General features: G+C 42.5%; 1 protein-coding gene across 1 annotated transcript in view; it reads right to left on the bottom strand.

The window, feature by feature from the left end:
* Window positions 1-27,800, bottom strand: part of abca2 (ATP-binding cassette, sub-family A (ABC1), member 2) — a 187,968-nt gene that overhangs the window by 111,279 nt on the left and 48,889 nt on the right. The window contains exon 2 of the mRNA XM_060907364.1: window positions 4,849-4,942. Within this exon, the coding sequence (XP_060763347.1) occupies window positions 4,849-4,942 (94 nt within the window). The remainder of the gene's footprint in view (window positions 1-4,848; window positions 4,943-27,800) is intronic.

Below are 27,800 nucleotides of genomic sequence, written 5' to 3'. Positions count from 1 at the left end.
AAAATGCCGGTGAACTCTCTAGTGCTAGCTCTTCCTCTTCTGGGAGTCTAGAATTGTGTTGATCTCTTCCGAATAGAATCTATGATAGCCTACCCTCTTTACCCTTTGCCTCTCGTTGCTAGGCGGCAGTTACATGAAAGCCGCAAGCTTTCACAAGCAAATACATGACTGATATCACACCGACTTTATGATTACATTTATGATTATCATGTAGAATCTATAGCTCTACGTACCTTTATCTTATGTCGTTTCACAACACATGTTCTGACAGGAGGACTGTCTTTGGATCCGGCATAGCTACTAATAGACCCCCTCCGGAATACTGGCAGTGTTGCCAGATTGGGAGGTTTCCTGCCCAGTTGGGCAGTTTCAAGTGCATTTTGGTGGGTTTTGAACATATTTTGGCTGTAAAACTTCAGCAGTATCTGGCAACAGATACTGCTGACGTTTTCCAGCCCAAAATATGTTCAAAACCCACCAAAATGCACTTGAAACCGCCCAACTGGGCGGGAAACCTCCCAATCTGGCAACACTGTGTAGGCACTGCTGATGGTAGTAACACACGTTTGTGCTGAACTGAACACCCAAGAGATTCCTTTAAGCTGGGAAGGGTGTCAAAACAATCCAAATCGAAGTGTTCAGAGCAGAGGACGGGTGTTGGTGAGGGCTCCCACTTGTCACGAGTGCGCCTGACTTGCTTCACCCACTTCGCATGCAGCTCGGGATCTCTGGGAAACTTGAATAAACTTACCCCATCCTTGTGGGTTTTGGAGCAAAAGCCGGCAACACAACGCGAAGGCATAATAATGTCTAATAAAAATACTAATAATGATAAACTGAACACCTGCTGCATCAACAACAAACTGGTAAGTTAGGAGGAAGGTTCTTTCGCTGATGTCATATAGCTCTTCCTCCTCCTTCGTCTCCTGGGTGCTGCAGCCCCGTCAAATTTGCCCAGATAGCCGCGTTTTTTATCATAACTTGTAAAATAGGCGCCTTCGTGAATTAATATATGGATCATCGGGAATTACTTTTTATGTTATAAAACATCGCCAAAGATGTCAAAAACGTGTCATCAGCACTTTAATGAAATATTTGTGATATGCTTTGGTCAAAATACTACAAGGGTAAATCACTACAGCTCCCTTCTCACCCTGTCTGAACAGCCCTGTTCAAAACGGCTGATTTGAGGAGCGGCCTGTTCCTTTAATTAGTGATGCAGTGCCTAGGCACGCATAATTAATAATGAGCCACTGCTCGCCCCACCCCCTCTTACGCCAGCCAATCAGGTTGCACTTTCCTCATGAATATTCCCAAGCATTCAACAGTGGTTCAAAGTCAGTAGTTTTGTGCCTACGAAGTAACTTATATGGTGAAACAATGAAATGGTGAACAAGTCAAATGTAAATTGAGTGTACCTACGAAAGGACCAGCTTTGTACATGACTCAAAGCTCAACTTATTCTATTCAATAGAACAATCTAAGATGTGTTAGGTCAAACTAAATGTTCGAAAAATTCAATTATCCAGAATCGATCGACCCACTTAGGAGTACCGATAAAGCAAACCCATGCCCCACACCGATCCTGTAATTACCAAATTGGGCCCATAACTGATCTGATGACTTAATAATCTTTGACTTAATGAATGGTTCTGGGAAATATGAACTTCCATTACAATGGCGTGGCTATTCCACATTAAGCCTGAGCTGCTGGTCATCTTGGCATCTCCCTCAGGATGTTAACGCAAGACTGTTGGCACTGACAGCGGCGTACGGAAAGTTCAACATAATCTGCTGACTCTGGCCTTTTCTTAAGTGTTTGGATACTGCAGCAGACAGCCTGCGGAGCTGGCATCTTCTCCTGCACGTTCTCTCTCTTCTCCTTCCTCTCTCTACTCATAAGTTGCCTCCTTCCGGGCGTTCTGGAATGAGATGGCGTGTGCTCGCTGCCAGCACCTGCCCATGCAGTAAAATCTCTCTGTTTACATAAGCAGGTGTCATATTTCTCTTGTTCCAGTGATGGCTGGTCTAGTGAGACATGCTGGCTGTCGCACAGTTCAGCTCTAATACACTGCTGTCTGACATCTGCCTCCTCTCTGGCCGAGGATTAACACAGCAAACACGGTCGGAGGAAAAGCCTGGTCGCTTAATAATTCCATTAAAAACAGGTTAAACAGGAGAGTGTGAGAAGAGATTATGATTTAACATTTAAAGGACTAGTTTGGCAAAAAAAAAAAAAATCAATGTAAACAATTTTCCTCTTACCCCGGGGTTTGGTTTCTTTTTTAAATTTTGCAGTGAAGACGAATGCGGTAATACAAGTCAATCTCACTCAACTTTGGGGTAAATTGGAGTAAAATTCAGTAAATTTGATTTTTTTTTTCTACCAAACTTTTCCTTTAATATTGATATTCTCTTTGTATAAGTATTAGTGTTGGAAATAAGCAATAATGCTGACATGTTAGTGTACACAAAGACATTTGCGGACATGAAACCTCTCTGAACCTTTTTAATCATTCACTCAGTCATTAATACGTTATGCGTGAACTGTAACGAGTGTGTGCTCGTGTCTGCTCAGTATCCAGTTCTGTAATATGGGCCTTGCTTTCATTAACTTCACACTGATATAAGAAACAGGATCTGCTGCACATTCCACTCGTAAGCGCGCCACACACACACACACACACACACACACAGACATGCACTGCTACACACATTAGAGCCACCCCCCCATGGCACACACGGAATTAGGAAACAGAAAGACTAGATGCAACACAGATGGCATGGCACACACACAAACATAAACTTGATAAAATCAGAAACACTGAATAAAAAAAACAATGCTTAGACTTACACACTGGTCCAGCATGCAGTGAACATGTACCATGGAAAGAAAAAATAAAGAAAGAAGAATACACAGAGAGAGAGAGAGAGAGAGAGAGAGAGAGAGAGAGAGAGAGAAGAAAGGACAGATGATAGAAAGGAACAAAAAATACAAGAAAAAACAAAAAGATGATGTTTGATTTCATTCGGCATCATAAACAAAAAGGACACTATGGTGACGGAGATTAATGAGGACACGCTCTGAGAAAGAACACAGCAAACCACCGTGCCAGAAGCCGAAACGTCTTTGCAGTCGACGGTGGATTAGCAAAGTTGCCTGATAATGCTGCGTAGCCACATACAAAAAGACAGTAACATTATTATCTATTATCCATCAGTGGCTGAATTCAGCTCATTCATCACACAATCGGAGATGAGCACTCTGCACTCTCTCCTATTCACTCAGCACCAGCACTCTTATTGACTGCTGTAACAGGAACACGGGGCGTGCTGCGCGCCATGCTAATGCTTCCTCACCAATGAGTTGCCCTTCTACCTGAGAACTTCTGCTTGTTCAGTGAAAAAATGGACAACAAGCCATGGTTGATGCTTGATTTTTTTTTTTTTTTACCTCTGCCAACTTTGTTGGAAGAGGTAATGTTTTCACCTCTGTTTGTTTTTGTTTGTCTGTTCCCAACGTAACTCCAAAAGTAGTGAACGGATTTTGAGGAAATTTTGAGGAAATGTGAGCCATGGGCCAAGAAACAATTGATTACATTTTGATGCAAATCCGGATATGAATGTGGATCGAGGATGCTTTTTTGTCTGTTGCCACGTATTATCAACATCAAAATCAAAATCACTTGAACCAAGGATAATACTCAAGCTGTACACCAAACTTCATCCAAATCTGTTCAGTACTTTTTGAGTTATGTTATTTACCCGAGTTACATTTAACAGTTATTCCACGAAATCAAGTCGTACATGAGCTGATAGCTGACGAGGCACGTAGCACTGAGTTGGCTATAAGCTATGTACGATGAGATTGAGTGGAATAACTATTTTATTCTATCCACATTCACTGGATTTTGAGAAACAGAGCATTTTTAGTTTTATTTTTTGCAAATTTGATCAATAAAAACTTTATACAAAACGTCCGACAAAATCATTTCCGCTTGGAATGTAAACAAACCGGTGAAATTACAGCAGCAATTTGTGAAAAATGCTATAATAATAATTTTTGAAAATTTTTGAAAATTTTAAAAAACACATTCGTCCCATCATAATAAAAGTATTCCAAATATGGAATACTTTTATTCTATTCCATATTTTGTTGCTTTTAATTTTTTTTTTTTTTGGGGGGGGGGGGGTGTCTTCTTCTTCTTTAGGGTTTATTTTTGGCGGTTGGCGAACCAACTTAAAGGTGCATTACTCCCACCGACTGGGCTGGAGTGTGGAACAGGAGATATTGGGGGGGATGGGGACTATATTCTTTTAGCTATTTCTGTTTATTTTAAATACTTGATACCAATTTTTGGGATTTTGTTTCCAAATAGAGAGTTTTTATTTCTTCCTTGGTTGGTTCAGCAACATGCTCCGCCATTTTCTTTTTCTCTACTTATGGTATATGAGCTGATAGCCTAGTAGTAGAGTAGCCAATCAGAGCGCGCGATTGCTCAGGATAGAATAATTTGAGTTACGTAACTCAAAAAGTAGTGAACGGATTTGGATGAAATTTGGTGTACAGCTCTAGTTTTATCCTCAGTTCAAGTGATTTGATTTTGATGTTGATACTATGTGGCTTGGCAGAGATATGCACTCTACCGTATGTCCTTCTAGTTTAGTTTTGCCCTGGGACAATATTTTTGCTAATCAACTACATGTGAAGTGGAAAAATGTAAAAATATGTAAATTGTTGGGGTTTGTTTTCTCCTCACCAAACTATTTCTAATTACTCGGTTTGGTGCCATTTTCTCTCCCCATTTTTTCTCCAATTCCCTTACCATCCATCGTCCTTCATCTTACCTTCTTTCACTGGGATGGCTGGCTTTTTCTGCCTCAGACCCAGCAAGATGAAGAAAAGGACCAGAGGGATGAAGATCTCAAACGCCAGCACCCACTGTGAACACATAGAGAGAGAGAGAGAGAGAGAGAGAGAGAGTACAAGACAGTGAATATGGCTTGTCAGGAAGCTTTTTGTCTAATTGTCCTTGCTATTGTCTGTGTGTTGCTCAGTAATGTGGAAGAAGAAGAACTGTGTAAGCGTGGACAGCCTGAGCAAATTATTTACTGTCAGAACAAAGTACATTAAAGTGTGTTTTATAAACTTTACCATTAGACACACTTAATGCAACACTGACAGTGTTCTTGCTATGCTAGCTAGGTTGGTGCTTGCTAACATGCTAATACCATGCTAGCTTTTACGCTTAGAAGTTGTGGCTTAACCCAGAAGGAGCATGAAATGAAATGGCCTTTTCTCATTTTTCAACAATAAGACTTTCTTAATGTTATGATCAAATTGAAGTTTCTACTTTATCAATGCTTTGTGGGATAAAATCTTGGCTAAGCTGCAGACTCTACTGTGTTATCTGTCTTTCTAGCATTATGGAGAGATGCTAGACAATAATTAGGCTAACATACGGTTGCCTCAGACCTGTTCAGAAGATATGAAGCTCACACACAGACTCACATCTATCAAGATACAGGTTTTGTCAACTTTTTTCGGCTAAATAAATTAATAATATACAAAAAATGTCAAGGGGTGTGTCACTAGGATCAGAGATCACAGAACTTTCTACTGCAGTGTTCTCAGCTCACAGACATAGCTCCATTTTTATGTATTTTCACACACAACAGTTCCTAGACTTTGCACTATAGTGTTGCAAGTGGTGCGAAAAACCAACCAACAAACAAAAAATGAAATAGTTATTAATTACCATGGCAATAACAAAGTATAATCTAATATTACCAAATGCATACTTTCAATATGTATTCATAAACAAGACACAGCACTAGAAAACACACACACACACACAAACCTATATTAGCTCAAATAAGCACTCTTTACAACCGTGGTAAGCAGAAAAGCATCTTCTTCTTCTCCAGCACTGTTGCCAGGTCAGGGTCCATGTGGCCCCTACTGATACACATGTCATAATATATAGATTTAGGCACTGCCTAAAAGCGGAGCTCCCATCTGTTTCTGGGTTGTAGAATCTTCTTATATCATAGCCAGTCTCTTTTGTTTTATTTCTTTACTGGCTAGCACTGACCACTAGGCAGTGTGTATGACTGGTAATTACTAACACTGGCCACTAGGCGGCGTGTATGACTGTTAATTACTAACACTGGCCACTAGGCGGTGTGTATGACTGGTCATTACTAACACTGGCCACTAGGCGGTGTGTATGACTGGTGGTACACGTACAAACCACAAAAAATCGACTCGATGGGTTTACCATTTTTTCTTAGGTATGGTGCTCCACTGGAGCTCCGCTATTAATTGGAGCATAGTTTTACACCAGATGCCCTTCCTGCCGCAAACCTCCCATTTCTTGGCTTGCGGAACAACCATTCAGACCTATGGGAATGTTAGAGTAGCCAGTTAGCCTAACTGCATGTCTTTGGGGGAAACTGGAACATCTGGAGGAAACCTCATGCAAACCCGGGGAGAACATGCAAACTCCACACAGAAAGGCCCCTGTCGGCCACTGGGCTTGAACCCAGAACCTTCTTGCTGTGAGGCAACAGTGCTACCCACTACACCACCGTGCCGCCCCCTGTAAGCAGAAAAGCATCATAATATAAAAATTTGAGGTGGCTGGGCTACAACAGCAGAAGACCACGTCAGGTTCTATTCAGCCACACAAAGATTTGGGGGAAAACAATCTTGCCTGGTCTGATGAATCCTGATTTCTGCTGCAACATCCTAATGATAGGGTCAGACTCTGAATCCATGAACCCAACGTGCGTTGTGTCAACAGTTCAGGCTGGTGGTGGTGGTATAATGGTGTGGGGAATGTTTTTACAGCACACACTGGGCCCCTTAATATCAATCAAGCATTATATGACGGCCACTGAGTACTATTGCTTGTTGCTATTAAACACATGCATCCGTCTATTTCCACAATTTACCTTATAATGGTTTAATTTATCTTATAATGGCTACTTCCAGCACGATAATGAGCGATATCACAAAGTATTAATCACAGTCTTTCATGTGTCCAGTGGGATAGGTACTGTAATAATTTATATTTCGTTCACTCCTGAAATGCATTTATATATTTATATATACAGTACTGGGCAAAAGCTTTAGGCACCCTCATTTTTTTTTCTCATACAAACTTTGTTATAGATTTCTATTTGATGACTTCTACATTATCGAGTCAAAACTTGACAAAAACATTTTAGAGTCCAAACGTTCGTTTTCCAGCACAAAATTAAAGGTTACAGGAAAAAAAATGTTTGTATCCAAGCAGCATATTACACAAGAGAGCACTTTTCAGATCAAAAAAGAAAACATAATGAAGGCTACTGGGTTTTGGTGCAAAGTGAAGACGCGAGTGTGACAGTCAAAGTGTCCAGAAGAACTGTGGCTGGTTCTGTAAGATGCTCAGTAAAACCTACAGCTCATTTCCGCATAAAACTGCACTCACTGTACCTAAGATTACACAAAGGGTCGTCTCACACCAAATATTGACTTTGTTTCATTTGTTATGGCTTACTTTATTATGTTTATAGTATGTTTTAATGTTGAAACATTTCATTTCATTAACCCCGCCGACAGTAGTCGGAGGGGTTATTATTTTCACCTGCATCAGTCTGTGTGTGTGTGTATCTGTCTGTCTGTCTGTCTGTGTGTCTGCAAGATATCTCAAGAACCAATGGATCGATTTGGACCAAATTTTGTACATGTGTTGCCAATCACCCAGGAAGGAAACCATTAAATTTTGGAGGTCAAAGGTCAAAGGTCATGGCAGAACTTCGAAATTTTCGCCCAATGTATTTTAATAGGGAAAAGGCGGGGTTTGCACTCGTTAGAGTGTCCCTGTCTAGTTGTTTTTCAAGCCATTTGTGGTCTACAGCATTTCTTTACATGTACAGTACCGAAGATTTTTGCACACTACTGTACACTACAGTAATTTCACAGATGTAGTGAGTAGACTGAACAGAAAAAGGAAAAAAAAAACACCTTGATTCAGAATTGATTGGCATGACCCACTTAAAACAGCTGTTTGAAACAAAATAATTGATTAACTAATCTGCTATCACTAGACTGTGAATCATTAGGTAGGTCAGCTGAGTCAATTTGGTCGAGCCAGTAAATCTGCCGGTTGCCGTGAAGGTCACCTACGACACCAGACAGCTAACGTCTGCTGCCAGATATGCAGTTTTCAGCAGCCAAAAGACCTGAGGCTGGGACAAAAAAAAGTGTCCTGTTACACAGGCATACGGGTTAGGGAGTGAGCTATAGAGAGGAGAAAAGAAAAGCAATTTACCACACACACACCACAGTAGGTGACTTATCTGAGCCAGTGGGTTGGATAAAGTATGCAAATATATGCTTCCACTGTCAGTGTCACCTTAAAGAACATGCTCCACTGTAACAGCACATTTAAATGCACACTTTCTTCAGTCCATATGGAGTTCCACATTATAATGCTGAACACATGCTCTTTCATGAGCTTTAGTTCCAGCATAACAGTGACACTTAAAGGAGAACTGAAGGCAAATATTTTATTATCAAAATTCTATTTATGTCATTTTATTAAATATCGGAATGCATTTTTGATCGCTATTTTGTCGCTGCTATAGCAAGTTATGAGTGTTTGAAATATGCTATGTAATATATCAGTCCATATGTCAAAGCGACGGCCGTAAACAAGATTCGCTGAGACCTGTGCGAGACATCGTAGGACGGAAGTAAAACGTACAGCGGAAATCAAAGCGACCAACATCTGCCAACGTTGTCAAAAGACACGCGCGCCCTCTTTCGAATGCTGATGTAATCAAGCCGGAAGTTTTGTTTGTTTTGATAGCAATCAGGAAAGTTTGAAAAAAGTAGGCAGTAATCGTCATTTAAACTCGTTTTTGTGCAATATTTCGTTTGGAAAACAGTTTTCAAAATGGCGGCGCTGATACCTGGCTGACACTTGACTTTTCGAAGTCTCGCACAAGTCTCGTGAAGATCGCGTGGATAAGCGACGCCTGCCGTGGACCAAATTCAAACATGGCTAAAAACCGAATAGGCCGATAAGTATAATATTTAATTGCAGTTAGTTGCCAATACGAGTCACGATATAAGGTTACTAAAACCAAAAACGTAATTGAATAACATGTTAATTAAGAAATAAAGCAAGTTTAAAAATGACTTCAGTTCTCCTTTCAAAGAAAACTCCATCCTGAAACACATTAAATCTGCTTCTTTTGAAATATTTGGGGTGTCCTTAAGGATTTTTGTGGATTTTTCCTTTAATGTTTGGGATATAATCTCAGTTTCTTTCCCATACAGCCAAAATGGATCCCTCACTGTTGGGAGCTTTGGGGGATTTTTTTTACACAAAACTAGGCCTATGTTTTCAGTGTAGAGCGCTCTTATAGAGGGCAGAGGAGGTATAGAGATGATAATGACGATGTTGATGAGAGCTATACATAATATTAGGTTAACGCTTTGGATAAGCTACACCTCTGCTATTTCCAAAGGAAAGAGTAAACACCCACGTTGGACATTTGAGCAGACTCGTGGCTGGTACTCAAAATTTCTTGTTGCACCACCAAAAGATGAGTAGGCGGCATCACACCATGGCGTCATTGATTATTTTCCCCTAACAGCCAGAGAGGAACCATCAGGGCCTTCTAGGTCTTCAGAGAAGGCCCAAACATGTCAGCGTTTCAAATATTATATTTAATTTCTTTCATTCTTTCATCATTTCATGATAATTATCCTCTTCTAATGCTAACTTGGCCTCATTTTCTATCAAATTTGCTTCAGAAATGAAAGGGTTACTGTCCTGAAAACATTAAAATCGAGTTATCCAATGAGATTTTTTGTTTGTTGTCTCTAGGCTGAGAAGAGTTTAGAGCTGGCTCACTCATTGGTTAGGACTTCACTGCCGGGACAGAAGGCCATGGCAGTGTATGTTTATGTAGGAAGTGACAGATGAATTAACCAGTCAGATTTTGATTTATAATGGGAGGGACCAACAATTTATCACCCTAGGCCTTCTTAAAGGCCAATGCAAGCTTAACCGTGAGTCGGCGCCATCAGCGCAGCAGTGAAGTAACCTTCCAGCCGGTGTAGCGTTCATCAGTAGTGTTAGCAAATGCTAATAAAGCAGTCAAGCCAGTGCTATCAAAAGCAAGTAGTACAGGAGAAACTAAGATTTCTGTCTCCAGACTCTTCTTCCATGCTGCACGCTCGCTACAGTATTTTTCACTCAGACTTAAGTATTCATTTCCCTGTGTAATCTACTTAGTTACTTTTAAAATCAACATCAACAACTATACACAATGGAGCGACCTGGCAGCCTGCCGCTAATCCCTTACAATATCCTTTGCCCTGTTGCTTTTTTGGTGTCTGGCTAAGTTTTGCTGCGCTCAAGTCCCAGCTCTAATAGTAACAGTTCGCCACTGCTAACAGCACACCCCTAAGCGGTTTAAACCTGACTTTAACAGACCGAATACCACAGTTTGATCGATCTCAATGTTTTCTGAAGTCTTAACAGGAAAGGAAATCAAAAGCAAGAATGAGACAGAGGATGATTGTTTAGAAGCTTTTATTCTTCTCACTTGTCCATCATGTCTGTCTCTTCACACTCAGTCCTTGTTTGTGTTCTTCAAGGTCATGATAAACAACAGGCCTTTCTGCATGCTTCCATCCCAATACACAAAGACACGTCTGACAAAGTACACAAAGCTTCAGTCAGAAGAGTGCGAGCAGCGAACAGTGAGTACACACACGCTGCTGAAAATCAACGTCCACAGAGAGCGCTTGTCTCTTTAAATTCTTAAAGCTTACTGATTTCAAATTTTACAGAAAGGGCAAAGAGAAATGTTTGATTTGAATATTAAACGGCTCCTGTGGTTGAGTCAGTGAAAGTGAAAATGCCTCCTCAGTTTTCCTGGAGATGAATTTGCATGTTGGGGGCTGAGCTTCCATTATTTATATGTGGGCCAATGCATCTAAGTGTAGGCTGTCTGTTTAATGCTGTCTTTCAGCCAGAGAGCAGAGGTAGTGCAACACACACAGTACTGACGCAAGCCATATACAAGTTCAAGGCCAAACCCAAGCAAGTCAAAAATAGTACGGTAGGTTTAAAAAACACAGCTGAGGATCAGATCGTCCTGATCCAGAGTCTGCAATTTGTTATTTCCCTCTCTGCTCCTCCCAACTTGAGTTAGGCTCGTAGCTGGGGGTGAAATTACACTTTAATAATAGCCACCCAAATTTATTAACAGCCTGGGGATAATCAAACTTTAAAGAGTGCACAATAAAGTGAAAGCACAATCTCAAATGATGCACATGCTGCTGGGGAAATTGTGCTTGGTTCAGTAAGCTGGAGATTTATTTGGTCGAGAGGTTATAGACTTTTTATAGACTTTTCAAACAACCACAAAAAAAAAAATCCTTATTGACTTTTTCCTCCCGTTGCTGCCCAGGAAGACCCTAATGGACGGAAACACTGTAATCCAATAACACTTCAACAGGAGCTGAAAACGACACTTTGCATTCATGATCACATTGTGGCACGACATATCACTGGAACTCTATAATTCAAGTCTGAGATTTATTTGTGTGTGTGTGTGTGTGTGTGTGTGTGCAAGATTATCACTGCCAGCCAACCGAGTGTTGCTCCTAAATGATGTGTGGCTGCGTTAGTCATGCACTTGCTGCAGGTCAGTGGCTCCCAAAGGACTCGGCCTGCATTGATTTCTTCATCCTCCCCTAAATAACTAATAAGAGATTTCCCCCAGGGTTCCCCTCAATTTACACCCTAGCAAACATAGTAACACTCACAGTCGGCTCCCAGAGTAGGCTCTAACCAGGCGAGTAACAAACATCAGACCTTTACATTTATATCCAGATAGATAGATATGATATAGATATGGACGTTTGGTATCTAAGGTATAAATCCAGGACAACGGAGTTGCTAAATATTCCTCACCCTACCCAAGGGTTTTTTTAGTGAATGTGGGCAGGAAAGAAGGCTATGTTATTCAGATTTTTTTTTCTGTCTGTCATCATGTGACCAGATCACTGCAAACTGAAACATAAAAATAACACAATATAACTAGAAGGACACTCAGAGGTTGGGGCAAGTTTGAGGCATTCACTCAGAGAATGGGGCATCCATGGCCTCAAGGTTAAAGAATCAGCCTTGGGTCCAAAGGGTTCCTGGTTCGGTTCCCGTGGACAGGCAGGAAAAATATGAGGGAAGCTGTGAATGAACAGCACTTTCCCCTGTCTCTGTATCATGACTGAAGTGCCCTTGAGCAAGGCACCTAACCCCCAACTGCTCCCTGGGTGCTGTAGCATAGCTGCCCACTGCTCTGGGTATGTGTGTGTTCACTGCTTCAGATGGGTTAAATGCAGAGGAGGAATTTCACTGTGCTTGAGTGTACGGTACATGCGACCAATAAAGGCTTCTTCTTCTTCTTTAGAGAGCGCAGACATCAACCAAGGACAATAGTCGAGTCTTCTATGATATGCAAATCTGCAGGGCGGCACGGTGGTGCAGTGGTTAGCGCTGTCGCCTCACAGCAAGAAGGTCCGGGTTCGAGCCCCGTGGCCGGCGAGGGCCTTTCTGTGCGGAGTTTGCATGTTCTCCCCGTGTCCGCGTGGGTTTCCTCCGGGTGCTCCGGTTTCCCCCACAGTCCAAAGACATGCAGGTTAGGTTAACTGGTGACTCTAAATTGAGCGTAGGTGTGAATGTGAGTGTGAATGGTTGTCTGGGTCTATGTGTCAGCCCTGTGATGACCTGGCGACTTGTCCAGGGTGTACCCCGCCTTTCGCCCGTAGTCAGCTGGGATAGGCTCCAGCTTGCCTGCGACCCTGTAGAACAGGATAAAGCGGCTAGAGATAATGAGATGAGATGAGATGCAAATCTGCAACCATTTATATGTCTAGATATGTTTCCAAAATTATTAGAATTATTTTCCCTACATGTGTATCCCAGAGGAATATTGGTACCTGTGTATGTGGATTGTGATATGAAGCTATCGTATTTCTACATTGGCTATGTTTTTATTTTTACTACTGAACTTTACTGCTATCTATTAGATTTTAAGATGTATGGCATTTCTGAACACAGACTTCCACCAAGGCAGGGTGACCAGACATCCCCGATTTCTGGGGACAGACCCCGATTTTAATGACCTGTCCTCGAAAATGTCCCCGATTTTGGCCGCGAACCTCCGGTTCCGATCAAGTGACAGAGGTCTTTGAAAGTAGCCTAGGAGAAGACGTGCGTGGGTTGCTTTGACAGTAATCCTATTTCAGAACGACACTGGCTTTCAAGTGCCCCTATAGGTGGATCACGCCATGTGATCATTACATCAGATAATGTTTAATAACATTTGACAGAACCGCGCGCTTCTAGAGATCCTCATCTTGTTAGGCTACTCGTCATCCTGGTATAAGTTACAGGTTGTCTTCATAGACCGGTAGGTGACTCAGTGGCTTTTCTCATGAGTGTCTATTTTGCGTTTCCAAGGTTTTTTTTCCATAGGACACATGACACAAAGCATGGCATAGCCTACATCGATTAAATGAAACCAATCCATTCAAGTCGTTCACGAGAAGAGCTTACTTCTTGTCAGTGGAAGGACTGCGTTGTTTGGTCTCGGCATTTTTCCCGAGCACTCATTAAGTTCAATCAAGTCTTGTCTGTTGTAGACAACATAATGGCTATTATAAGTGCATTTAGCCTATGATTTTGCAACCATTGCAATAGTAGGCTACTGGTCAAAATAAGTTTTAAAAGCCACACATTTTCAAATAGACGTTAGTCTAGGGGTGGCCATTCATTCTGGTTTTCCAGCCCTCTGTCTGGATCATGAAATAGGCTAATCCTCATTTTAGGCGTTTGTCTGGATTTCTGACAATTTCTTCATGCAATCGCAAACAATATTTATATATAGTGGTATTGAAAACAATGTGTTCTCTGCGGTCAGTGATCTGCATTTCAGGCGCAACAGTGAACATCAGCCGGCGCAGATGCACACTGAACTGTTGCAACATTTCGGATGCATAATGCTCTGAGTCTGTTTTCTAGTGGGGAATGCTGAAACGTGAAAAGATAGACTGCAAAGTTATCTTATCTTACATGTATGTCACTCTGGGTCTTAACCCACTATCCTTATAAAGGAACTACAGACATTTCTATCCCTTCATCAGACTTTGTCAGTTATACCTGATACCATGTTTATTTATTTATTTATTTACAACCCCGATTCCAAAAAAGTTGGGACAAAGTACAAATTGTAAATAAAAACGGAATGCAATGATGTGGAAGTTTCAAAAGTCCATATTTTATTCAGAATAGAACATAGATGACATATCAAATGTTTAAACTGAGAAAATGTATCATTTAAAGAGAAAAATTAGGTGATTTTAGATTTCATGACAACAACACATCTCAAAAAAGTTGGGACAAGGCCATGTTTACCACTGTGAGACATCCCCTTTTCTCTTTACAACAGTCTGTAAACGTCTGGGGACCGAGGAGACAAGTTGCTCAAGTTTAGGGATAGGAATGTTAACCCATTCTTGTCTAATGTAGGATTCTAGTTGCTCAACTGTCTTAGGTCTTTTTTGTCGTATCTTCCGTTTTATGATGCGCCAAATGTTTTCTATGGGTGAAAGATCTGGACTGCAGGCTGGCCAGTTCAGTACCCGGACCCTTCTTCTACGCAGCCATGATGCTGTAATTGATGCAGTATGTGGTTTGGCATTGTCATGTTGGAAAATGCAAGGTCTTCCCTGAAAGAGACGTCGTCTGGATGGGAGCATATGTTGCTCTAGAACCTGGATATACCTTTCAGCATTGATGGTGTCTTTCCAGATGTGTAAGCTGCCCATGCCACACGCACTAATGCAACCCCATACCATCAGAGATGCAGGCTTCTGAACTGAGCGCTGATAACAACTTGGGTCGTCCTTCTCCTCTGTAGTCCGAATGACACGGCGTCCCTGATTTCCATAAAGAACTTCAAATTTTGATTCGTCTGACCACAGAACAGTTTTCCACTTTGCCACAGTCCATTTTAAATGAGCCTTGGCCCAGAGAAGACGTCTGTGCTTCTGGATCATGTTTAGATACGGCTTCTTCTTTGAACTATAGAGTTTTAGCTGGCAACGGCGGATGGCACGGTGAATTGTGTTCACAGATAATGTTCTCTGGAAATATTCCTGAGCCCATTTTGTGATTTCCAATACAGACGCATGCCTGTATGTGATGCAGTGCTGTCTAAGGGCCCGAAGATCACGGGCACCCAGTATAGTTTTCCGGCCTTGACCCTTACGCACAGAGATTCTTCCAGATTCTCTGAATCTTTTGATGATATTATGCACTGTAGATGATGATATGTTCAAACTCTTTGCAATTTTACACTGTCGAACTCCTTTCTGATATTGCTCCACTATTTGTCGGCACAGAATTAGGGGGATTGGTGATCCTCTTCCCATCTTTACTTCTTAGAGCCGCTGCCACTCCAAGATGCTCTTTTTATACCCAGTCATGTTAATGACCTATTGCCAATTGACCTAATGAGTTGCAATTTGGTCCTCCAGCTGTTCCTTTTTTGTACCTTTAACTTTTCCAGCCTCTTATTGCCCCTGTCCCAACTGTTTTTGAGATGTGTTGCGGTCATGAAATTTCAAATGAGCCAATATTTGGCATGAAATTTCAAAATGTCTCACTTTCGACATTTGATATGTTTTCTATGTTCTATTGTGAATACAATATCAGTTTTTGAGATTTGTAAATTATTGCATTCCGTTTTTATTTACAATTTGTACTTTGTCCCAACTTTTTTGGAATCGGGGTTGTATAAACATGTCCAGAGGTTCAGTTCATGTTCACATGAAAATTCAGAATGAGAAACAAACTGTGATCTCAGTGATGTTGACTGTAACGTGGCTGTTTATGCCAGACGGGCTGGTATTTTTAGAAACTGCTGAGTTTCACACACAAGTCTCTCAAAGTTACACAGAAAGGTGTGAAAACAAAACTTTAGTCTTTACAATCCAAGTGAGCAGAAAAGCATCTCAGAATACACAAAAAAAGGTGGATGGGCTATCCCAGCAGAAGACCACATCTGGTCTTCTGCACACATGACAACCAAGAACAGGAATCTGAGGCTACAGTGAACAGAGATGTATCAAACCTGGAAAGTCAAAGACTGGAAATACACCAGGCTATCATAGTTGTACTCACACCCCAACCTGTCCTATTTTTCCATATTTAACTTTTCTTTGATTAAGATCATTAATATGAAATGACTAGGTCAACCAAATTTTTATTACATGTGTGTGTTAATTGATATAAATAAGCAACTTAAACTTGCGTAATCCATAATCAACTCTAAATTACTCCATAGGGTATCTGAAAATTGTGTATTAAACCAATTATATGATCTCAAGCTTCTCAAAGTTTACATTACTGAGTCTCCTCGTTCATAAATTTACACAAACTCTTGTAGGACACTAGTGTTGTAGTCAAGACCACCTAAACCAAGACGAAGTCATGACCAAGACCAGAGAGTATCAAGGCTGAGACAAGACCAAGACTTTGATGGGTTGAGATCAAGTCAAGATCAAGACCAAGGCAGGGCGAGACCGAGTCAAGACCAGGACCAGACCGGTGTGAATGGGGTGGGGAGGGGTGACAGCCATTAAAAGGAATGACATTTTCAAATTAGCAGTGAGTCATGTTATTGGTTGCATTTGAAGCAGGAAGTTTTACATCCAATCACAGTGATGATGTTAACAAATAAATCAGACAATAGCTTTAGTGAAATCCCTGCAGTTGTGGTCTTCACCACCGCGAGCTGGCCTAGTGGTTAGCATGTCCGCCTCTCAACGGGGAGATCGTGGGTTCTACTCGTGGTTCGATCATCCCACAGACCATCGTAAAAATGGTACCTACTGCTGTCTGGCAAGGCACGCTGCAATATAGATGTGAGTGGGGAGTCAAACTCTTGTGGTTACCAGAAGACCAGCCCCCCACTGTAACCCTAGCTGTATAATAAGCGAGAGGCCAAGGGCTATAGAAATAGAGATCAGTGCTGCCCAATGCCCCTTAAGGGCCTGGGAGGAGAGACTACTTGAGAAGACCAGGTCCTGGCATAGGAGGGACTTTGACTTTCTGTGGACTTGACCGGTCTTGAAATAAAATCCTGAGTCCTCTATTTCCGAGACTGGGACAAGGCCGAGTAAAAATGTGGTTGAGACCTTCAAAAAGTGGTCTTGAGACAAGTCTTCAAACCAAGACTGGTCTCAAGCACTAAAACACTATCGGATACAAAGTATTTTTGTCAACTAACAGGATTTTTATGAATGCCACATTTCTTGTGTAAATGCTACTATGAACGATTTACAAATACATTTGTTGGTATCAAAGTGAGGTCCAAAGTCATAGTGCAACATATCCGGAAGAGAACACCACCCTGTTCTATTCTACGTACATGATATCCATAATTGGCTAATCAAAATTATTCTATCCACATTCACTGGATATGAGAAATCGCGTGCTCTGATTGGCTACTCTACTACTAGGATGTCAGCTCATATACTGTGAGTAGAGAAAAACAAAATGGCGGAGCGTGTTGCTGAACCAACCAAGGATGAAATAAAAACTCTACTCGAAAACAAAACCCCCAAAAATAAAAAATAAAAAGCAACAAAATACGAAATAAAAGTATTTGTTGGTAAGAACGTATCTTTTTTTTTTATTTTTCAAGAATTATTATTATCGTATTTTTCACAAATTGCTCCTGACATTTCGCCGGTTTGTTTACATTCTAAGCAGAAATGATTTTGTCGGACGTTTTGTATAAAGTTTTTATTTATTGTATTTGCAAAAAATCTAAATCAAAATGCCCTGTTTCTCAAAATACAGTTAATTTGGATAGAATAAAACATTTATTCCACTCAATCTTGTCGTACATGGCTTATAGCCAAGTCGGTGCTACGCGCCTTGTCAGCTATCAGCTCATGTACGACTCAATTTCATGGAATAACTGTTAAATGTAAACCATCTTTTTGTGCTCTTCTTCAAGAGCACGGAGTCAATTACGGTCCCTTTGGGTGTTTTGCATATATCAGTGTTTAGTTCATCTCATCTCATCTCATTATCTCTAGCCGCTTTATCCTTCTACAGGGTCGCAGGCAAGCTGGAGCCTATCCCAGCTGACTACGGGCGAAAGGCGGGGTACACCTTGGACAAGTCGCCAGGTCATCACAGGGCTGACACATAGACACAGACAACCATTCACACTCACATTCACACCTACGGTCAATTTAGAGTCACCAGTTAACCTAACCTGCATGTCTTTGGACTGTGGGGGAAACCGGAGCACCCGGAGGAAACCCACGCGGACACGGGGAGAACATGCAAACTCCACACAGAAAGGCCCTCGCCGGCCCCGGGGCTCGAACCCAGGACCTTCTTGCTGTGAGGCGACAGCGCTAACCACTACACCACCGTGCCGCCCCCGTGTTTAGTTCATTTGTCTACTTATATGCACTGTGAAACTCGGACTTGATAAATAGCCTCATAGTTGTGAAACTGCCTTTAGAGTCCTAGCTACGTGTGACTGTGATGTCGTCAGGATTCAGACTCACTATCTTCCTACAATAGTGTGAAACGCAGACAGCTGTGCCGCAATGCTCAATGCACTATGACTGCAAATCCACTATCTCTCATCCCAACAAGAAATAGAAACTCTACAAACTTCTCAAACAGCCTTTGATCTTGTTGCTTAATGCCTCCACGACTTTTAATCAGCAGCAATCACATCACATCCCAGCCCTCGAGACCTTCTGTACAGGAAAGTCATTAGAGCACGAATTACTGGAAAGTCTGAGCTCTGGGGCTTCTTTTTATCTTCTGACAGAAAAGCACAGACACAGACGTTTTCTCGGCTTCTACTTATTCAGCTCTTACATGATTATAAAGATGATCAGGCACAAAATGGTGATTAAGAAGATAATTAATCAGAAGAGTCTTGATGTTGATGCAAATGGTCGGCCAACAGGTTAAGAGAAAGCTTATTATAGCTCTCACCATGTCTTGTCTGGAACCTAACCTGTTTGTTCGCTCTGTTGTTTCAGGTATCACTCTCTGTTGTTTAAGGTATCACTTTCACAACTACTCCAACAAGGTAAGCTTCGAATGCAATTCAATGCTCCTTTTCCTGTCATCCGGCAATACGTAAAGGTCACAGCTGTTTACCCTGTCAACTCCCAGTGACATCAATGCTAAGAAGACAGCTTTTACTGGAAGTCTATCGGGAATCTTTTAGGAGTCAGTGAAATCAGTGAAAAGGAAGCTGTATGATTAGATGGAAATAATACACAGGATTAGCAATTGAGGCAGCACGGTGGTGTAGCGGTTAGCGCTGTCGCCTCACAGCAAGAAGGTCGGGTTCAAGCCCCGTGGCCGGCGAGGGCCTTTCTGTGCGGAGTTTGCATGATCTCTCCATGTCCGCGTGGGTTTCCTCCGGGTGCTCCGGTTTCCCCCACAGTCCAAAGACATGCAGGTTAGGTTAACTGGTGACTCTAAATTGACCGTGGGTGTGAATGTGAGTGTGAATGGTTGTCTGTGTCTATGTGTCAGCCCTGTGATGACCTGGCGACTTGTCCAGGGTGTACCCCGCCTTTCGCCTGTAGTCAGCTGGGATAGGCTCCAGCTTGCCTGCAACCCTGTAGAACAGGATAAAGCGGCTAGAGATAATGAGATGAGATGAGATTAGCAATTGTCAAGACATGATAAGACACGAAGCCCTTATTTATCAAATTCCTCCTTTGCATTTAACCCATCTGAAGCAGTGAACACACACATGCACACACAACTGAGCAATGAGCACACACGCATACCCAGAGCAGTGGGCAGCTATGTGACAGCACAGTTGGGGGCTAGGTGCCTTGCTCAAGGGCACTTCAGCCCAACCTTCAGGCCATGGCTGCCCCATGTTAACCAAATCGCATGTCTTTGGACTGTGGGGGAAACTGGACCACTCGGAGGAAACCCACGCAGACACGGGGAGAACATGCAAACTCCACACAGAAAGGCCACTGGGCTTGAACCCAGAACCTTCTTGCTGTGAGGCAACAGTGCTAACCACTACACCACTGTGTAATACAGGATGCTTAGGAAAAGCTTTTCTAACACATACAATTGCACAGATGTGTCTTAGTCATGCCTACATAGCAGTCTAGTGGTTGGTGCAATGGAACTCCATTTTAACTATAACATATTGAGCAGATTAGGTTGCACTGGTGCTTCTGAGACTGAGAATGAAATTGGACTAGAGTTGAGAAAAAAGATTATTCTTTTCACATATATTTAACTAATAACTCATATTATTCTATCCACATTCACTGGATATGAGCAGTCGCATGCTCTGATTGACTACTCTACTACTAGGCTATCAGCTCATATACCGTGAGTAGAGAAAAACAAAATGTGTTGCTGAACCAACCGAGGACGAAATAAAAACTCTATTTGAAAACAAGACCCCAGAAAATACAAAAAAAGCAACAAAATATCGAATGAAAGTATTTGATGTTAAGAACATATCTTTTTTATTTTTCAAGAATTATTATTATAGCATTTTTCACAAATTGCGACTGTCATTTCGCTGATTTGTTTACATTCTAAGCGGAAATGATTTTGTCGGACGTTTTGTATAAAGTTTTTATTTATCGAATTTGCAAAAAAAATAAAATAAAAAATGCTCAGTTTCGCGGCACGGTGGTGTAGTGGCTAGCGCTGTCGCCTCACAGCAAGAAGGTCCTGGGTTCGAGCCCCGGGGCCGGCGAGGGCCTTTCTGTGTGGAGTTTGCATGTTCTCCCCGTGTCCGCGTGGGTTTCCTCCGGGTGCTCCGGTTTCCCCCACAGTCCAAAGACATGCAGGTTAGGTTAACTGGTGACTCTAAATTGACCGTAGGTGTGAATGTGAGTGTGAATGGTTGTCTGTGTCTATGTGTCGGCCCTGTGATGACCTGGCGACTTGTCCAGGGTGTACCCCGCCTTTCGCCCATAGTCAGCTGGGATAGGCTCCAGCTTGCCTGCGACCCTGTAGAAGGATAAAGCGGCTAGAGATAATGAATGAATGAATGAATGCTCAGTTTCTCAAAATCCAGTGAATGCGGATAGAATAAAACAGTTATTCCACTAAATCTCGTTGTACATGGTGCTACGCGCCTCATCAGCTATCAGCTCATGTCTGACCCGATTTCGTGGAATAACTGTTAATTAGCATACTCCAGCTTTAAATTGCAGATCTCCTATGCAAAATGCTTAAACCTTGGGAGGTCTGTTAAAACTACAATATACAGTATGAGTAAACAGTCAGTGCAGAATCATGCAGGGATGATCAAATCATTATATCGCCCAATCCTAGCTACCGAAATTAACTTAAGCGCTTGTTTACTAAGTCCACTGGGCTTAAAGAAGTACTTTCTAGCCAACCAGACCCCCTCATTCCTGCTCTTGCCGAATCCCACATGCATTCCTTTCCCAAGCATGGAGACACATTCTCCCATCGTTAGCAATGTTGTGTGACTGGGTTAATCTGAGTGTGTTGTGCAAGGACCTAGAGAGACTTGGTACACAGAAGAGGGACATCTCATTTCAACACTAATTGTTGCGTGGTTTTTTTTGTTTTCCTCCATCAGACCTCGGCTTGCCGTATATAACTCCAGCAATGCTCACCTGGGAATCACTTAGCAACTGTACCAAGAAATATAATGACGCAAACACTGGAAATAACATCATAATAATTAAGTTGTGTTTACCAGCAGGTAAAAAGCTTCAGATTACCTATATACAGTGCACGGTTTCTTTTAATCATGACTCTGCCCCGAGAACATGTATAAAGAATATAAAGAAATTGCAACAGGCATTTGGATCCACTTGTGCAATTTGTCTAGAGCTCAATTATACAGAAGGCAGCATTAGAGAAATGAATCATCGAACTTAAAGGTTAATTAACCTACGTGTTCTTTCAGTGACTAATTCATCTGGCTATAATGAGCGTGAATAAAGAGTCATTATGTGTGAACCTATTATCTATAAAAAGCACATGAAATCAGGAGTCGCAGCTACAGTGGCACTGGGAGCAGACGTTTACAAGAATGTGTTTAAATTTGTATGTCCTTGTGCAGTCACACACAGGATACTGCTTTGCATATATTAAGTGGGTGGAAGGACGAATAGAAGGACAGACAGACAGTTAGACAGACTGATAAACAGACAGGAAAAGATTAAAGGGTGATTAACATGGTCATTGCCCTGCTATCACCGTTTTACATTCAACACGGTCTCATTAATCCTTTTAAAATTTAAAGGAATACTCTGAAGAAACAAAATCTAGCCACCAGAGTTGTGTGAAATGTCACAGATGTGATGTCACGATGCTTTAAAGCAGTGTCTGTCCTGTGTTTATGTATCACAATAATCAGTCTCATGCTCTACATTAACATCATATACAAGAGCAGATCTGATTGGGAAAATGAGTCAAATAAGCAATATATTAATGCAATACCAGTAGGACAGTAATAGTAGTGAAACATGCAATATACCACATTAATGAAGTCATGACTTGCGCTGCTAAAGTTGATTTAGGTGAGGAAGAGTCACGTGTCATCAACCTCACCCTCTCATCTCTGCTCATCTGGATCCAGTGGCAGGACAGGACAGGACAGAGTCAAGATGACTAGGAATGAGCAGGGATGCAGGAACTGGCAGAGGGTTGACAGTAAATATAGCCAGCTGACTGCCTGTGGGGCTCCACTGCAGATTTTTAACAGGATTGTCTCCCTAACTATTTGACCCATAGCTGAGACAAACGTTGGTGAGTACCAGAGCGTGTCCACATGCCAGTGGGTCATGCATACTGCACCTCTGGGGCCGCTTGTTGCTCCGAGATCCCCTACATGACAGCTTTGGGTTGCGAAACCCAAATTACCAGGGTGGCCAGCAGGGAGGCCAAGTAAGAGTCTTGGGGCTCTCAGTACCTGTCATGGTAGTAACCCTGGGATAATGCAGAACCTCACAAGTGGTGAGGTAAGACATCAAGTTGAAGAAGGAGGCCTTTGCTGAGGCACAACCTTTCCTGAGCAAAGGTGTTGGAGGATACTGACCTGCACTGGGGGAACTGTTGAACAATGGAAGGAACACCTTTGAGGAAATCCTTAACCCAGTGGATATGCCCTCTCTTTAGGAGATAGTGACTGAAATCTCTGGTGTTAAGGAGTCCATCTCTGTGGTAGCAAGGCTGCAGGGAGGGGTAAGAGATTCAGCTGGAGATGATTAAGGCACTAGGCAAGGCTGGGGTTATGTGGTTAACAGACCTCTTTGCATAGAGATCTTGGGCACTGCCTTTGGACTGGCAAACTCGGTTGGTGGTCCTTATTTTTACTTCCATTTATAAGGGAATCACACTCCTCAGCCTCCCAGGACATGTCTATGCCAAGGTTCTGGAGAGAAGTTTAACCTATGTTTCAGGAGGAACAATGCAGGTTCTGGGCAAGTCCTGCCAAGGTCATGGAAGAGTGGACAACCTCTTTAATGTTACCCAGCTTTATGAGGAGTCCAGGCTAAGCCAGTCTACCCATGTTTGTGGATTCTGAAAAGGAATGGCAAAAGTGTTTCAGTTGCTGTAACAGTCTGTGGTGGTGAGGTAGGCGCTCACCTATGGTATCGCCAAAGGAATACAGGCCCTTGCAATTATACAGGTTGCAGAAATTAGGTTCTTACACAGGACTGCTGAGCTTATTCTACATAATAGGTTGAGAAGCTCAGAAATCCAGGGGAGTTGGGAGGTGGGTCAGGCCCCTTACAAGGATGCCCCTTGGTTGGCTCTGTATCAGGCAAGTTTGACTGGGCTGACCCAGGACCTACTGGAGAGATTACATCTCAGTTAATTTGACACAGTTGGTAATAGAGATATCTGGAATGACTTTCTCAGCCTGTTGCCAGTCAACTTTTTTGACTGGTAATATCCATCCATCCATCTATCTATTTCCTATACCGCTTATCCATCAGGGTCACAAGGAAGCTGGTGCCAATCCTAGTGGACTTCAGGTGAGATGCAGGGTACACCCTGGACAGGTTGCTAATCTATCGCAGGGTTGGTAGTATACATACCACCACAATTAAAATGCCTATATAGAAAATACCACAAATACTAACTACTACTTCTTCTTCCTGCTGCTCCCGTTCGGAGTCGCCACAGTGGATCATCATGATCCACATATTTGATTTGGCCTAGGTTTTACACCAGATACCCTTCCTGACGCAACCCTCCCCAATCTATCCGGGCTTGGGACTAGCACTAAGTATGCACTAGCTTGTACAACCCCAGTGGCTGGGGTTACAAATACTAACACATCTGGTATATACTAAAACAAGCTAACAGACAGGGAAACTAAACCTGAATGATTAAAAAATAAGAATAAATTATCTAGTGTCACCACAGATGGGAGGTGGGCATCAGTCATTCTTCCTTCTACCACCCTTCTGTCTTTACTTTACTGTGCTGTCAGGACTACAGAGAACCAATCATACACACTGCTGCGTGGAAGGCCCTTGGGATAGCAAGAGAGACTACAACATGAACACACACACACAAATGCTTGGAGACTTCATTCTCTCCTCACAGTATCTTTAACGGTCCATCATCTCCTCTGCTTCCTGTTTGCTCTACCATGCCATACCCTTCACTCTCCATCATTCCTGTCACAGTGGTCACTTTGCCAGTTCACTCTCAAACACTCCTTGTAAATATGATAATGTGGTGTATTAAGACCTAATAACAGTTATCATATCGCAATCTGAGCTGCCAGTCAGGATGGTGACTGGGCTCGGCTGCTCACTGAGACACGTTCAATGCAGCGGGATTGGGTGAACATGCATGCAGTAAACAAACCGGCTCAGCTCTCTCCCAGCATTTTGTACAAACAGACTGTAATTTGGAACAATTTGTTGAGTGACATGAGTGAGGACACAAAACAAACAAGTGCGGATCAGCCAAGAGTCATGAAAAACACATTACACACTGAACAGGAGCTGTGCTGCATACCTAAATAGTAGACAGCTCTCTCTCTCTCTCTCTCTCTCTCTCTCGCTCTCTCTCTTACTCTCCTTTCATTCTTAAAGGAAGTTGACAGCCCTAGTAGACGTGCTTGACGAGTGTGGAATGGGCTTATATATAAGAAATGCCTCAACTAATAAGAACTAAGGGAGGGAAAGAGAGGCAACAGATGACACGGGAGAGAAACGAGAGGCTGTATTTATGAAGAAACAGGTGGCAGATGTTAACCGTTCCAGTGAAGCAGATGCAGCGCTATAGGGATGACAAAGTAAAACGTGCAAGAAAAACAGTCTCAAGGTGAATCACCTTCACACAGTGCAAAAGATAACAAGAGGCTAATTTTTTCCAAGTTATGACCTTCAACCAAGTCACCTGCCAATTCCTACCCACCAACCACCTCTTGCCTATCCTACAATAGCAAACAAAGGGAGAGCTGACATGTGCTTCCTTAGAGACACGGATAATCAGTAAACAGCATTTCCTGACCTGCTGCTCATGCTGTATTTCTAATGTTTGCACTCTCAAGAACGTCACTGGCTATGGTTTTGGTGTCCTTACATGGCACATATAAAAGCTGTCTGGCTAGTATTTTTTCTCTCAACATGCGTAACCACAAGCTGCCTGGTTTTGTAAACAGGAGCACTATACGAGGCGGCACGGTGGTGCAGTGGTTAGCGCTGTCACCTCACACAAGAAGGTCCTGGGTTCGCGGCCAGCGAGGGCCTTTCTGTGTGGAGTTTGCATGCGCTCCCAGTGTCTGCATGGGTTTCCTCCGGGTGCTCCGGTTTCCCCCACAGTCTAAAGACATGCAGGTTAGGTTAATTGGTAGCTCTAAATTGACCATAGGTGTGAGTGTGAATGGTTGTTTGTCTCTGTGATAACCTGGCAACTTGTCCAGAGTGTACCCTGCCTCTTGCCCATAGGAATAGGCTCCAGCTTGCCTGCGACCCTGTAGAACAGGATAAGTGGCTACAGATGATGGATGGATAGAGCGCTATATGACATGTTTCCACCGAACAGCCAGGTTTCGTCAGTGTATCACCCAAGTTGTGCCAATGTGTGTAGTGCGGCAGGCAGTAGGATTCCGAATGAGTTATAGTTGCAGCACCACCGTGAAGCATGTTATGCTTAAGCACAGCCAAATGAAAACTGTTTTGTGGACTAGCGAGTACACCTAAATCAGAATAAAGTCTCATCTTATCTCATTATCTCTAGCCGCTTTATCCTTCTACAGGGTCGCAGGCAAGCTGGAGCCTATCCCAGCTGACTACGGGCGAAAGGCGGGGTACACCCTGGACAAGTCGCCAGGTCATCACAGGGCTGACACAAAGACACAGACAACCATTCACACTCACATTCACACCTACGGTCAATTTAGAGTCACCAGTTAACCTAACCTGCATGTCTTTGGACTGTGGGGGAAACCGGAGCACCCAGAGGAAACCCACGCGGACACGGGGAGAACATGCAAACTCCACACAGAAAGGCCCTCGCCGGCCCCGGGGCTCGAACCCAGGACCTTCTTGCTGTGAGGCGACAGCGCTAACCACTACACCACCGTGCCGCCCCTCAGAATAAAGTAACAAGGCTAAATCAAAAGAAATGGAAAATTTGACTTGGAAAAGTTTACTTTTAGGTAAATGCAAAAGTGCAGAAGTCAGTCAGTGGGTGAATTTCACTAAGCAATACTATCCTAAATGCTTTGTTTTAGCAAGACAGTTTTCAGCAATTTCATCATATCTTATGTTAGCCACAAAAACTGCTTCTGTAAGGTAAAATGAAATGAAATCAATCATTTTTGTTTAAACCTTGGAAGAATATGTGCATTTCCATTGTGGCAGATACTGACCAAAACAGCGCTTAAGAAAATAGTGCGCTGAGGTTGAACAGGGGATGGAAGGGCATCAAAGTAGTGTTTCAAACCTGAATAATGCAGAACACAAATTTTTCACAACTTTTTATTCAGCAAATATAGGTCATTGATGGACATATTTCGACTAAGACTGACATACTAGGAAATACACCATTCGGTCTGTGCGTCAGCCCTGTGATGACCTGGCGACTTGTCCAGGGTGCCGCCTTTCGCCCGTAGTCAGCTGGGATAGGCTCCAGCTTGCCTGCGACCCTGTAGAACAGGATAAAGCGGCTAGAGATAATGAGATGAGATGAATACACCACTCGCATTTTTCATACGAGCTGCATCCGGGACATGGAGCACCAAAACTGTGACTAGGGATGTCCCGATCAGGTTTTTTTGCCCTCCGATCCGATACCGATCATTTGATTTTGAGTATCTGCCGATACCGAGTCCCGATCCGATACTTCTTATAATCCATAAAAAATAAAGATGAGGAAAGAAACGGATCCAGGATGTTCCTCATTTTTTATTTAACACCTTATTTTAACATCCAACAACTCCGTTAGCAAACAGAGCACTTACGTGAGGCAGTTTCAACAATAAATAAATAAAAAAAAATAACCTTAAAATACCTGGCAGGAATGTAAACAAATAAAAAAAATAAAGTGCCACGGTGCCGGTAATTTGCTTTTAAGAACGCATCTCACAGTGGTGTACAGTAATTTCAATTAAGGAAATGAACGTTTTTCTTGATGAAAACAAGCATTTCTACCCTTTCAGGTTTGAGCCCGTTTCTTTTG

The sequence above is a fragment of the Neoarius graeffei genome, chromosome 24, assembly GCF_027579695.1.
Source record: "Neoarius graeffei isolate fNeoGra1 chromosome 24, fNeoGra1.pri, whole genome shotgun sequence".
Taxonomy (NCBI): Eukaryota; Metazoa; Chordata; class Actinopteri; order Siluriformes; family Ariidae; genus Neoarius; species Neoarius graeffei.
This window is presented reverse-complemented; position numbering and strand designations above follow the sequence as displayed.